Below are 14,902 nucleotides of genomic sequence, written 5' to 3' on the forward strand. Positions count from 1 at the left end.
CATGAAACGGACTGCATTTTGTACTTAATTTGGAACTATAAATTCTGGCTTTTCTGGAAAAACACTTATGTGCACTGCATACGGAAACAAGTGGACATACGTTGTTTTTAAACCGGGCTAGAATTCATAGTTCCCAATTGCAAAATGTCGTCCAAACGTCCTTCGGAGACAAGGTCTAATTTCGCCTAGCAAGGCAAGGCGTGGATGACCACAGAGTTTGTTTAGGTGATTCGTCAAGCTTTCTGACGTGGTCGGACTGGAATGCGATCATCGCATCGATTAGGTTAAAAATCTCGGCAGATTTTGAATTTTTAGCCAAAAAAAGGACGATAGCCCCCGCGCATGAGCCTAAAAAATCATTTCAAACCAAAAAATTAGCAAAATTCAGAAAAATGAAAGCAGAGTCCTGTTTGGAAAAAAACCTCGAATTCGATACAGAAATCGATGATTGTATCAAATGCGGAACAGGATTCAGAAAATTATTCTTAAATTATCCTATTCTATTGAACCCTTTCTGATCAACTTGATCAAATTCTTAAACTGCTCGTGAAAAACAGAAGAAAGTTTAAGTTTACCTAAAAATTCAAAAGTTATTTTAGTTTCAGATCCATTCTTGCAAAAGTAGTCGGTCTATCTACCTTCTAAGGGCTTATATAGTATTATGTATTTCCGTTTCAAATGTGCGTCATTCGCTAGCTCATTATGGGTGAAGTATTTTTGTTGGTTATTGTAATAAATTAAATTTCGATTTGGTTTCTAGAATGCACCAGACAATCCTCGAGAATGCAATACAATTTCAACAGGAGCTATCCTTCTTGCTGATATAGTTCCAGCTCTAACCGTCAAAATCATCTCTCCTTTTTTCCCACTCCATGAGCAGTAAGTGTTTGGTATTTTTCTCAATTTTGATGTTTCATCCAATGCAAAGTTTTGATCTGCTGTATTTAGACTGAAAAGCATCAGATTAAAATGCAACTTTCAACCCGCTTTTAGCACGAAAATGAACTGAATTGTGCTCAATTTGTTCTTTCAGGTATGCTGCCGTGCTAAGAAAGAACGCCGTATGAGCCTTCAGACGTTGCCAAGTTTCCTGCGATAAAAACCTAAATTACTGGAAAAATTTTGAATATTCTTTTCTCAAATTTTCAGAGACAATCTCGTACACAATTTAATATAAAATATCTGAAAATTTCAAGGAAAAATATGCATGAATTTTGTCAAAAATACAGATTTTATCACGGGAAATTTGGCAACGCTCGAATGTTCATACGGCTTTCTTCCTCAGCACGGCAGTATGGGAGCGAGTTCTCCATTAAAAACCAAAGCCTGATTTTTTCATCCAATGTGACAACAACCAGATTTCCCGAAAAGTTTGCTCCAGCTCCTCAGCTCTTACAAGGATATAATTTTTTTCCTTCGGACAATTCTGTCTAATGAACTGTAACCAACCTTAGTCATTTTTATTTTTTTAGACAGCGGAAGTTACTCCCCCAGTAGCAACAACTTTTCAAAGAACTTTTCAAAAACTCTTTAATTTCGAAAGTACAATTCTTGAAAACGCTTAAAATTCTCTCATTAGGAAACCCTTTTTGGCTATTTTTGAAGTAAGGTAAGGTTAAAAAAAGTTTAAGTTAAGTAAAGGTTTTAAGTTAAAAAAAAATGTTAAAAAAACTCCTAAAATATTAACTGTAGTTTTTCAACGTTAAAAATGTTCAAAAGTATGTTAAAAAACTACAGTGATATTCTAAGAGTTTTTTAACACATTTTTCCTCAAATTTTACCTAAAAAAATGGCCAAAAAGGGTTTCCTAGTACGAAAGTTTCAACAGTTTTTGTAAAAGTTTTTGAAGAAAGTTTTAAAAGATCATTGCTACAAGGGACACCTCAAGTGAGCGTCTACAGCATTTCTTCGAGCTTTAGTCTACACTAATTTTATCAATGTTTCATTTATGAACAATTGCATACCTTCCTGCTCTTAGTTTTTCACCCGCCTATTCTTTCTTTTTCTCAGTATTCGAATGGTAGTAACCACAGTATCTGCTGCGGTGGCATTCTGCATGGTTGGGTACTCCTCTCAAACAAATGCTCTCTGGTTAGCATACACTGGAGTAGCTCTGACATCCTTCACCTCTGGACTCGGTGAAGCCACTCTCCTGTCTTTCATGAGTTTTTATGGTGATAAGTAAGTTGATCCTCATAAAATATTTATCATTCTTCTGATTGCCATAAAATTATTATTTTATTTCTGAGACTTCAATTTTTAACTTTAACATCATCAAAAGTGTATGATGACATTGCATGTTCTTTATATCGATGTCCAAAGTGCAAAACCATAGATCTCCATTGTGGTGTTTCAAAATTTCCGCTCACATTTTGTTTTTTCGAATGGTAAAAAGCCATTTTATAGCTTGAAATTTACACAGAATATTCTGCTAATGGAGAAGAAAAATTAAGGAAGTTTTCAAAAAATTACATTGACTAGCTTTCGAAAGAAAAAATGAAGTACCTATAATGGGAAGTCTGCAACGTCTCCAACAGAGATACTTGGTTCTGCACTTCAGTCATCGATATAATTCGCTGCATCAGCAATTAAGTATGTAACAAGCAGCAGTATTTGGATCGCATTTAGCAAAAAAGAACTAATGTGATTACAGTGTTATCAAAATCATGCTTCTTCTTCTATGCCTTAATAAATACAAAATCTATGTACATACAATATCAAAATTTATACAGTCGTTTTCTTTTAAAATTAACAAGTTTCTGGTAGAAAAGAAAAACTATTCGCTATTCTAGACATTATTTTTTAGATGAAGATGAAGTTAAATGATTATGTTCTCTTCTGTTAATCGCAGTCAATGTGCAGTGCCTTCTTTTTACATAGATATTTCTCGTTAATTTCTAGGAATTGATTTCCCCTAATTAAATTGCTGAATCCTTTCGAAGGTATTTTATTTTATTTTTAAAGTCTTGTACATAGGAACTGCAGTTGCAGTCATTATACAGGCCAATAACAAATATCAGCAGTATCAAATGAAAGTAAAAAAAAAAAACAACAAAACAATACATTAGCATAAAGCATATTCTTTTTGAAGCAGCTCATACTTAGCAGCTTTACGCTGCCTTGTAAAGGTTTTCAAAATTATTTTGCACCCCAGAAAGACACCCTATAAATAATGGCCTCTATTTTTCCTTAGAAATGTAATCACTGCATGGGGTTCAGGCACCGGAGGAGCTGGATTTCTCGGAGCTTTCTACTATGCAGCCATGGTTGGACTGGGCCTCTCTTCTACAGCTACACTTTATACTTTGATCTCAGTCCCAGTATTGATGGCCATCGCGTAAGTATACTTTTTCAAGTCTCTCAAAACCGACCCTGTAAAATTTTTCCGTCCTACCAACCAAATTTCAATAAACAATGGACCACTAGACAAGGTACGAATTTCAGCATTCCGATACATATTTCTTAACTAAAATTTCACTTAGAATACGACGCGCACAACGAAAATTACCAAAATCAACTCCTTCCAAAGATATTTAATGATTCTTGATGCGTAAATTCAAACCACCCGTTCATGAAAACTCAATGCTCTGTGTGATTCATATCGTGCGCTAAACGTTATCATGACAGTCTCTGCGATATAAAAATCTGGCAACCTCAAACTTGACGCTTTGGCTCAGCTGTAGCAAATTGCTTATAGTTTGAACAACACATGGTGGGAAATGAACATTACTCGATTGAGAAGCTTGTTGAAACCGTTGTAGTGCGCGATTTGACTCACGTAGAGCTTTGAGTTTCTTGTCAGCGGGCAGTTCAAATTCCTCGTAACCAATGTGAAATAAAAACGTCAATAACTTCGTCTGGAGTTTTTTTCATTAGTTTTCGTTGCGCAAATCGCGCTCTACGTGAAATTCTGGTTAAGAAACATGTATCAGAATGCTTAAATTCGTACCTTGTCTAGTGGTCCATTGTCTCCACAGTAATGATGAGCTTAATCTAAACTTCTGTCAATCATGTGTTGTAAGTTCAAACCAGCGTCAAATTGCCATTGCTGTAATGTTTGACAGGTTTTTTTTTCGTTTGTTGGCGGACTGAAAGTATACATATTTTTGGAGATGGATATAAAACAAGCTAACTCATTAAATTCATGGTTTTGGTAAAAAGCATGGTAATTTTTTTTAAAATATAATCGCAACCATCCAGAGGAAAACAGACCCTAACGTTAAAAGGGAAATTATTCAGGAAAGTGAGTTTTGTCAAGCTAACAATAAGGAAAAAAGAAAGAAAGAAAATCAGATTTAAAATTTTGACAGAGTATGTCTTTTAGTGTGCCCCATAAAATAAGTTTGAAGCAGCATGGTTCTATTTTGTGCCAAAAAAGGTGTAAAGTTGCACCATCGTTGGACAAATTCAAGCCCTGAATAGGTATGGCTACTTAAAAATTGAAGCAGCTTTTTCTTCAAACTCTGTCCTTTGGATCATGAACCTCAATCCATCACAATATTGGTTTAGTATGACAATTTTGGAAGCTTTTTCTCATCAAACTTTTGTATAACACTCCTCTAAATAGTGCTACAAAAATTTCTTAACGCCTTTTCTCGTAGCCTAATGTCTCTATTTTGAGTTTCTCTGCACCAAGTTCCCCTCTCATGTAGTCACATATGAAGTATAAAAAACAATTATATTATTGTTGGTATTGTGTATGTTGCCCATGTTGTGTATGGTTACGACAGTTACGACAAGTTACAAGGTTTCCCGTAACTTTGTGTATATTTTTTAGAATGCTCAAAAAATGTCAATAAAAGCTGTTAGTTGTTTCCTTTTTTTGTTTAAAAAAAAAAAAAAAACTGTGCAGAGACACTCAACACCGCTATCTGAGACATGCACTTTTCGACCTTAGTCATTGATGTGCAATTGGTTTTCCTTAACCATCTCTCTATGAGTTATAATGTAAGATTTTTGAATTTTTCCAATTACAGATTCTGGATCATACTGGATCGGCCAAATATCAGTGGTTCATCATCCACAAGCGCCTCAGCACAAAGTGGCGAGAGCTCGGAAAGCTATCAAAACTCAGGGCGGAAAATCGAAGAAGATGCCAATTCAAGTGCATATCTGGTACCAACAGCTCGTTCAACGCATACGTTCTCTGAGAGACTTTCTATCATGCCTAAGCTTGTCAAATATATGGTTCCCTTGGGACTTGTCTATTTCTTTGAGTATCTGATAAATCAGGGTTTGGTAAGTGAGAGCATGTCTTATTCCCTTGATAAAATATGGTTTGTAAAGTAGTAATTGAGGCGCTTTGCAGGAAAAGGGCCTAAAGCAAAAAATCGCGTTTGAGAAGAATCTATTTCAAGTTTCCATAATTATTTTGTGGCCATTAACGGTGAGTTACATCGGAGCCTGGACTCCAATTGCAGATGTAAGTTATCATCAGTGGCCAGAAAGTAATAATGAAAACTTTAAATGCAATTCTTTCAATTGCAATTTTTGATGACGGCCCTTTTTACGGAAAGCCTCACATTGTAAAAATATTGTAGGTAAATTTTAAAATACACAGATGGGTCTGCCCAAGTAGCAGTGATAGCGATAAATACCAATTTTATCGGTTGATTATCGTGATTATATCGGTGGCAATTTATTGCAATATTATCGAATAAAAAATTGCGATTTATGGCAATTAAATCGCTATGCATGGCAATTTTTGGTTCAATAAAATCGCGATCAATTTTCATCGATAAAATTGAGATTAAATCGCGATTTTTGTTGCAATAATATCGCGATAAATTGCCGGGCGATAAAATCGCGATTTTATTGCAACAAGATCGAAGATAATCGCTCGGATGTTGATGATCTTAGCGTTTTATCGCCAACAAAATCGCAACTAATCGCGATTTTTCCGTTGAAAAATGCTACTTGGGTGTACTAGATAACGAAACTTATCTTATTTGTTGCAAGGATAATATTGGCTACCAGTGGCAAGGCATGAATAATCGATTATCGATATTTGTCCATTTGAATCCATGGTAAAGAATCAATTATTAAGGTGTTCATTGCAAACACCCTGTTTATTGATCCTTTTCCATAGGTTTAAATGGCAGATCGATCGGTATATCGCAAAGCACGCCACGCCACTGTTGGCTACCTAGCAATAGGTGCCAGTACAGCAACCACTGACTGCAAGGAGGGTGCTGGTGGTTGCAAGGAAGGACTAAAAGTGGATTACAGCTAAAATATGTTGCTGCAGGCAGTTTACTAAGTTAAACAGTCATCACTTTCGAAACTCTTTCTGATTTTGCCAAAGACTTTTCACATCGGAGTAAATCATTTACCAATTTTTTAATCTCCAGTCATCCATCAATACACCCAAATTGAATTGGTCTGTTCGCCCAAATAACTCTTACATGATCTGAGTTCAGACCGGCGTGAGCCAGGTCAGTTTATATCTTTGATTACATGATTCTGCGCTACAGTACGAAAGGATCTAGAGAAGTAAATTTTTTATTTATAGTACTATATTAGCATATTCAATGCCTTAGGCTTAGAACTTAATCAAGTAGATTCAGTAATGCTACATTTAGTTAATTTTTTAATCTCCGGTCATCCATCATCCATGGATCTTAATTTCTGGTTTTTTCCGACAGTTCGAACTTTTGTACTTCCGCAACATCTGGTTGACACACAATGATCAATATCGTTGGTACCAAGTGCTGTACCAAATCGGAGTGTTCATCTCCCGCAGCTCTCTTACTTTTGTCAAATTCAATCAACTGTGGCTTTTTGCCGTTCTGCAGGTAAGCATGTGTTTCCACCAATAAAGTCTTTTGCGCAGCTGTTGAAAATAACACACTTCCTGTTTCAATTTTTAGTCTCATTGATGTTAAAGCTGGGTTCCTTGAGCTGGCTTGTTTGCGAATTGGAAAATGAGAGAAACCAAAAAAACATAAGGAATTTAGCTTATTTTTCAATTTAATTCGATGGGACCACTAAAGTCACGGTGAGTTAGGAGGTAGGTAGTCAAATTAAAGTACACGATTTAATTTAATCATTTTTTCGGTGCCTGGCAAACTCATACACATGTAAGTTTTCAAAAAAAAAATTCTTATCAAAGAAATAATTAAAATTTCTGTATAGCCTTCCTTGAATAGAGACCACATTTTCTCGTGATTTATAATGACCCAAGTTCTGGCTAAAAGTCCCAAAATTCTCTCAATAAACTGCCAAATTCTGCTAAAACTTCACTGTATTTCTCGAATTCTTGCTGAAATAATAACAATTCTCGCTCAAAATCCTAAAATTCTCACTGAGAATCCAAAAATACTCGACGCAAATTCTAAAATTCTTGCTAGTAACTGCCAAATTCTTGTTAAAAATGTGTGTTTTCTTTTCATCTCTTATTTTAAATTTGAAAAACGTGGTTGGCAGTGCCAGTGGTTTACTGCAAAATGAAGCACAAATCTACGATTGGTCGACAACGGAAACGGAGTTTCACGAAGTTTCCCTTGTCCCATCCACTAGAATAATCGGCGGCTCCGAACACGATAAAGATTATTTTTCCGCGAATTTTCCAGCAACAGCGCAAATTACGTCGAAATTCGCGAATTCGTGGTGAAAACTGGCGGATTCACACCAGAATTCGCGGCAAATGCCGAAATTTGCAAAATTGTTGATTACATATTCGAAATTAACGGAACTCCATGATGCATCTGAGCTTGGTCCAAGTGCTTAAAAACGACTTCTTGAAAATTCGCGCGAATGGCGCAACCGAATTTCTGGGGTCTCTATTCTTGAATTTTACCATGCTATTTATTTACATTTTTTTGCTCTTTTTGTTCTTTGCATGTGATTCCTAATACATTTTTTTCTCATTTCCAGTGTTGTAACTTGGTGTACCTGTATTTCGACTCTGTGTATACTCTCTCTCCCACCGTATTCATTGTCTTCGGTTTCATCCTGTTTGAAGGGCTCCTCGGTGGAGCTGCGTATGTGAATACATACTACAAAATAGATACAGAGGTGAGTTGATTATTTTTGTCAAAGATTCAAAAAAGGGAAGGTATTCTTATCTCCAGTTTATATTTCCTTATTGAATCTTATTATGATGAGGATGTACCTCATTGAACGTAAACTTGGAAAAATTAAGTCTAAAAATGCCTTTTCGGTGTGCCATTTAAAAATGAAGACGAGAATTCAAGATTGACTGCTGTCTAGCCCTCTGTAATATTTTGATGAGCTCTATACTTTTTGTTGATCAAAAATCAGTTGAAATGTGGTGCAAAGTAAGCTTAATAGTTATGAAAATTTTAAAAATTAAGTAATCAAGTCTTAAATGTAGTTCAATCCTCCAGTATGTGAGACATTTTCAATTTTCAATCCATTGAAAATACAAAGTTGAGGGCTCTTTATGGCAGCATAGGAACAAAGAGCCTCCTATTCTTTATATTCAAATCACGAACCAAGAGGGCTTTTATTCTGTAGTTTTTTTGTCTTTTGGTTTTTAAAACTCTTCACGTAATTTCAAATCCTCAACTTAAAAGGCACACATCTTGTGTTTTTCAGCTTTAATTGTAAAATACTTGGTCACATACTTTTCACTCTTTTAGTTTTGTCCTGATGAAGCAAATGAAATCAACTGAAAAGAAGAAGAGCCAAAGTAATCGCATTTTGATGCTACTGAAGTTTTAATATTTTAAGCCGATTTGTTATAAAGTGCACACCATTTTATAAAGACTTTAGACAATTTTTTCCTTTATCTTTAGAAAAAAGCTCTTGTTGCGTACATCATTCAAGAATGTAAACTCCATAAGATTTTGATTCAAGTAATGCCAGATCTCAATCCTCCAACAAACTTTAAATCGTCGTTTCTCAGATGAAGGAACGTAACTCCATTCCAAGGTTGCCAAATTGACTCATACAGTTCTATTTTTTATGAAAATGCACCAGTGCAAATTTTGACTAAAATGTCTCTGATTTTTGCACGAAATCAAAAGTAAAATCAGTGAATTTCCAGTTAGAAAGGCTTGCGTTTCTCCTCATAAAAATGCAATTTGCGAGGGCAAATTTTGCATCATTGAAATTTATTTACGTTCTTTCGAGCGAAAAACGATGGAATGTGTCTTGTCACTCTTAACACCATTTCTTGCTCTTGTCACTCTCAGATGCCCATTGAGGAGCGAGAATTTTCGATGTCTATGACCTCATTTGCGGATGCACTAGGAATCTGTCTTGCCGGACTCTCAGCTATCCCATTGCACAACTACATCTGCGGTCTACCACTAAGCAGTAAAGCATCGTAATTCCGACGAATCTCTTTCATATCAAAGTTCACCAATTTGAAGAAAAACTTGAGCTCTCTCAACTAGATTTGCACTTTTTTTGGTGTTTCTATTTCAGGTAGTTGTGGCAATAATATTTTTTTACCCCGAAGTTATTGTCTCAATCCACTCTACGTTTCCAATTTCAATTCATAGATTTGCCAAAGCAAAGCAAGGAATAAGTAAAAAAGAACTGTTTTATCACATTTTTCTATTGCACGTGAATGAAATTGAACCTTATTTGGACCATGTCAAGCTGTTGAACCATCAGTCAGAATGGTATAATTAATCAATGTTGAGAAGGCGTTTTGTGCTTTTGTTACCGTCACTCTTTAATAGTCTCTATTGTCTTTATATGAGAGAAAACTGATACTTCTTCTGATGAAAGTTATTGCTTATTTATGTTACCAAATCATATAAATATATAAAAAGTCGCTTTACAACGCACTCTGGCGTTCTACGGCGCCCAAACGCCACATATGCCTGTCTTCCCAGAGGTTATCGGGCAACTGACGCCGCAACATCTCTTCGTCAACGCCCTGCCGCCAACCCTTTACGGTACGTCCCCGTCGCTTCTTCCCAGGTGGTATCCAATCCAAAACTTGTTTGGGCAACCTCTCCTCCGACATTCTTTGCACATGTCTATACCAGCATAACTGCCTGGACATGATGTCGTGCACGATATCTTTTTCAACCTTCATCACCTGGCGAATTCTCTTATTACGGACATGGTCCCGTCTCGAAATGCCGGCAGATCGCCGCCAAAAATCCATTTCAGTTACCCTCAACATTTCTTGCGTTCTTTTCGTGAAAGGCCACACTTCACTACCATAGAGCTTGATACTTTTAACGATGGCGTCATATATCCGGTGCTTGTTTGCCTTTGAAATGCTCTGATTCCAGAGCACCCTGTTCAGCATCGCGATGGCTCTCTTGCCCTGGATGATCCTGTCCTTAATTGTTACCGAATCAGTTTCTCTAAATAATACGAAGCAAGTCCAAAATCTTTAGTTTTAGTGAATGAGCTGCTTTTTTTATTTCCATAAGAGGAACTGTGTTGTTGTATGTACTTGACTAATCCAATTTCTGTATTTTCAATGGTACCTCGTGGGCCTGTTGTTTTTACCATAGGTCTGTAAGCTTCTTTTCCTATTAAAGGCAGTTAGCGTTCGGTGTTTCAATTAACACCAATGCTTCAATCCTTTGCTCACACTCAAATTTTTAAGAAGTTTTCTCTTTTCAGCTGTTTAGTATTTTGAGCCTTGATCGGAGATCAAAGTTTTGTAGGAACGTTAAGTTCTGGAAATGGACATTTCTAGAAAAGATTCTGGGAACTTTCATGGGAAGTTCCTCGCTGCTCTTCAAAGCTCAAAGTGTGAGTTTTTATGCGTATTCCGTTCATGCATGTTATTTTAGTCAGAATTTCCCTAAGGAATAAAATTTAGGAGGGAATTTCCAGGAATATGAAAGTTCCCTCTTGGATCTCAGGCTGTGTATCCTTTTTGGAAAATGTTATCATTTTTAAAATTGATGATCCTTTCAAATTTTCGAACATGGTGTGTTCAAAAAAATGCCTTTTCTGCACTTTTAACTTCCATTCCCACTTGTCAATCAATTTTGTAATAGTTTTTTCTTCTTTATTCCATTTTCGGGACGTAAAACGAAACTCTTTCTGAGAATTTTTTTCATTATGTTCCATCCAATTCTCTAGGCCTCGTCCACACGAGCGCAGTTCGCGGAACTTATTCCTTGAAACGAGGCATGCTGTCCACACGGGTTCGTCCGAACTGGAACCGGAACTTCAATAAAACTATACAATTATTGCAAAATAATAGATTATTATGACCGCCAAAGTAACAAAAATAAATGTCAGGATCATATGTAAAGGACGTGAAAAACAAAAACAAGCAAATTCACATCAAAAGAAACATATTTAGAAGCTCGGAGCACGGGGGAAATTCCAGGTTTTGGAGGAATAAGTTTCAGCTCAGCAAAAAACTTGTTCCGGGAACAAGTTCCTCGAACTGAGTTCCGCGAACCGCGTTCGTGTGGACAAGGCCCTAAAATTATCCCCATGATTAAGTTTGAATAAGTCATCTCGCAAAAGGGAATACATTAAATTCCCTCAATTATGTTATTCTTCCATTTTCCTCACTCAGGGAATTTTTTCACAGCACGTGTTTACGCAGCGCACCTATCGGATTTAGAGAAGGGGCATCAAAGAGGACAAGCATCTTGAGGTCTAAGAATTTTACAAAGCCCTGTCGTTATCAAAGAATTTACACTGACACGAACCGAAAAATAGGCAGTTATGGGATTTTTAGACCAAGCTTCAGTAGTCATCGATACCCCTTCTTCGATGTTAAGCTGAATAGTTGCAATTTTTTTAGTATCTCATATCAGTATTATACAAGTGGATCTCAGTCCAACAATGTGCATTCCCTGAAGCAGCAGATTCATGGCTTATCTTAAAAAAATTATCATGTGGCTTCCAACTTAAAACAAAGCCTTCTGAACTGCATTAGTCCGTGGAAACAAAAGTTAAAATTAAAATTTGCTGAGTACTTTTTGTTGTTTGATAATTGATTAATTTTGACTTACTCATGTATTCCTACTTTTTAGGTTTTGTATCCATTAAATTCAACCATTTTTCTCTTCCGTATCCCCAAACAGTGTTCCCTTTGGTATCACTGCAATCAAATTTTAGGGGTTCAAAATTATTGAAGCATCAATTGAAAAAGTTTCTAAATTTTGTAGACTCTCCTTCCTATATCTCATTGTAATTTTTGTCGAAGGGAAAACGAGCCTAGCCCTTATTATCTCCATAGTTTTTTTTTTTCATTGTATAAAATCTTCAATTTTTGGCATGGTTTGGGGGGTTATTATTTAAGTAGAATAGTTTTTCTTAGTTTACCGTTCTACAGAGCACCATTTTAATTAGAAAGTGGATGACACTTTCTACAAATCATTCTAGTCAGCCTAATTTCAGTTGCAATCATTTTAAACCGAAAACAAATTAGATTAAATTGGACGAATAATAAAAAAATAAGGTGAAACAATTTTACCTTTTACATCGCTCAGTAGCTCTTTTTTAAGGTCTGCATGAATTTTAAAAACCTATCACCTAAATGACGAACATTTTTTCAATAAGTTATTGATTAATGTCCGAATCCATAACAGGACTGTTAAGATCCCAATGAATTTGATTTTTTGAGAATTGAACGTCAGTCGGAAACAACCTATCTCCTTCTTATGAAAAGTATTTTTTAACGCACTCCATAGAATGCAAACCTTCATAATTTCCATTGTAATGCTGGATGTCATAACTTAAGCCTCGTCTATTTTTCCTGCCAACCATAATCTCCAAGACCTCAAAAGCGCTTTTGTAGAGGGATAAAAATAAGTACGGCTTTATACCAGGAAAAGGTAATATGGAAGTGTGCTTCATTGAATAGAAATAGGTTGTCGTAAAACTGGCGGACTTACATGTTTGTAATCTAAGTGTAATTAAAGTTTAGATTATCTCAAAATTTCATAATTATATTCTATTTGTATTCTATTCTTCGAAGTTTTATTGGTTTTTAACAAGCAGGAAAAATAAAATGGAAACTAAATTTATTGGTCGCTCATAGTGAGAACGTCCATCAATAGCGGTCAGCTGCAAACCCATCTCGTATTTTTTATCCTCATTTGTACGTTTGGATGGAAGCAGGTAATTAAGCTCTCTCTTGGGAGACTATTTCAAAACACTCGAAGCAGAGATATATTTGTTTGAAATACTTACATTGCAGGATGCTTTAAATTTTTTTGATAAAAAAATGTAGTGGAAAGGAAAACTCTGCCTTTTATGGGGTCCTTTTCAAAACTTATATCTACAATGTTTGGCAAGGATGTTTTTACACCATTACACCCTCTGATCTGTTGTCTAAAATAACTGAAATTTATTTGAAAAAATCTGGCCACAAGAAGTGTTTAGTATCCTGCAGTCTCTCAATTGGTCGTATTTATGGAAAAAGGAATTAGCTACAGTAGATCATCAATTATCTGCAATAATAGGGCGGAGGTCAACACTGACAGATGATCAAAACCACCAAAAAGAGATAGAAGAATTGCCATTTTAGGCTCTGGCCCTTTGTGACCAGAAAGCATTAGCTTCGGCAAATTTCTATTGTACCTATTTATGAAACATAGTCTTTTTATTGAAAAAAAATTACAAAAAAGAAAAACCACACATTTTCAATTTTTTACCAAAAAACCGGTTGTCGTTTCTGGTAAAAACCTTATTTCACAAGTGAGGAAGCCATGCCTTATAACCGAAAATATACATGGATAATCAGGGTGTGGATAATTGAGGCGCGGATAGTTGAGTTGCAGATAATTGGACGTATTTCTGTCAAACAGGACTAAGCGCCAATTTGAGTTCCTTTTGAGGAATTTAGAATCCCAGATAGCGCGTTCTGTCAAACGGAACCAAGTGTCATGGAAAAGCATTGAGAGCATAGGATGGAATGATCCCGACGCCCAGTTCCGCCGCCAATCCAAGCCCCCCTCTATCTTCCTACCCTGATGGCGCTTAGTTCCGTTTGACAGAAATACGTCCAATTGATGATCTACTGTAGGTATGTGAATTTGAGTCTAATCAAAAAAGGCTTATGGATAGACTTAGCATGCTAAATAGTTTATTTTGATTTAAATCATTTGCATGCAGTTTCTTTTAGCATAAATGTGTCCAGTTGACTCTCATACACTTCCTTTGTCGCATGAACTTATTCAGAGAATGTACTCCCTCAAAAAGACTGATCTTTGTTATTTATTCATACCACTAGATTTATGTCTTCGCATTTTTCTTTTCTGGAATTAGATATTTTTCAAGGATGTATTTATTTTGATAAACTCTTTCATTCTTGTACTTTAATCCAGGAAATTAATTAAACAAAATAGATTTTAAAGAAAACGATTTTTGTTTTATATTCTTCTCTGATCATGGTTTTTCAGTTTATCTGAACTCCAAACTTCGTGCTCCTCAAATTTTCAATTTTTCTGTGATGTTTCCTTACCTAAAATCCAGAATGAATTATCTCACATGTAACAATTCAAATTTTCTAAGCATTCCTCATTTTTAGTGACAAAATGAAACAAAATCATGCTTTGACTTTTATAAAAATGACAGGAGAGAAGTGTCAAAAAGAAGATGAGGGATCAAAAGACATGCTGTTGATTTCTTTTCACTCGGAAGGATATAGTATTCCCAGATAGTTTTAAACAGTCATTGAGATATGTTCATTCTCTATGAAATATTCAAAATGTATATGTATAATGAATATCGATTGTGAGACAGCATACACATAAGAAAGTATCTCAATTTGTACCATCCTGTCTTACTTAATTTGTCAAATGGGAAACGGCTTGACGTCTTTTCTTCAAAACGTCCTTGATTCTTCTAAAAAGAGGCTTGAAAGTCTCTTGAGACTATCAAGAATACACTTCAGTGCTTCAGACTTCAAGACTTTAGTGCTTCTCCAGTTGTTGGTTTTTTCTCTGTTCATTAAATAATATTAAGGAAAGGATTCTAAAACACCGAGCATGAG

At 35.7% G+C, this 14,902-nt stretch overlaps 1 protein-coding gene across 4 annotated transcripts in view; it reads left to right on the forward strand.

The window, feature by feature from the left end:
* Cln3 (CLN3 lysosomal/endosomal transmembrane protein, battenin) overlaps positions 1-14,268 on the forward strand; it is a 59,253-nt gene extending 44,985 nt beyond the window's left edge. For all 4 annotated transcript variants that reach the window (XM_019045688.2, XM_019045668.2, XM_019045695.2 and 1 more), the window contains exons 3-9: positions 761-879; positions 2,011-2,181; positions 3,194-3,337; positions 4,977-5,238; positions 6,645-6,794; positions 7,876-8,016; positions 9,159-14,268. In XM_019045688.2, coding sequence (XP_018901233.2) covers positions 761-879; positions 2,011-2,181; positions 3,194-3,337; positions 4,977-5,238; positions 6,645-6,794; positions 7,876-8,016; positions 9,159-9,296 — 1,125 coding nt within the window. In that variant the 3' untranslated portion in view covers positions 9,297-14,268. The remainder of the gene's footprint in view (positions 1-760; positions 880-2,010; positions 2,182-3,193; positions 3,338-4,976; positions 5,239-6,644; positions 6,795-7,875; positions 8,017-9,158) is intronic.
* Positions 14,269-14,902: the final 634 nt, after the last annotated feature.

This window comes from Bemisia tabaci, chromosome 9 (assembly GCF_918797505.1).
Source record: "Bemisia tabaci chromosome 9, PGI_BMITA_v3".
Classification (NCBI taxonomy): Eukaryota; Metazoa; Arthropoda; class Insecta; order Hemiptera; family Aleyrodidae; genus Bemisia; species Bemisia tabaci.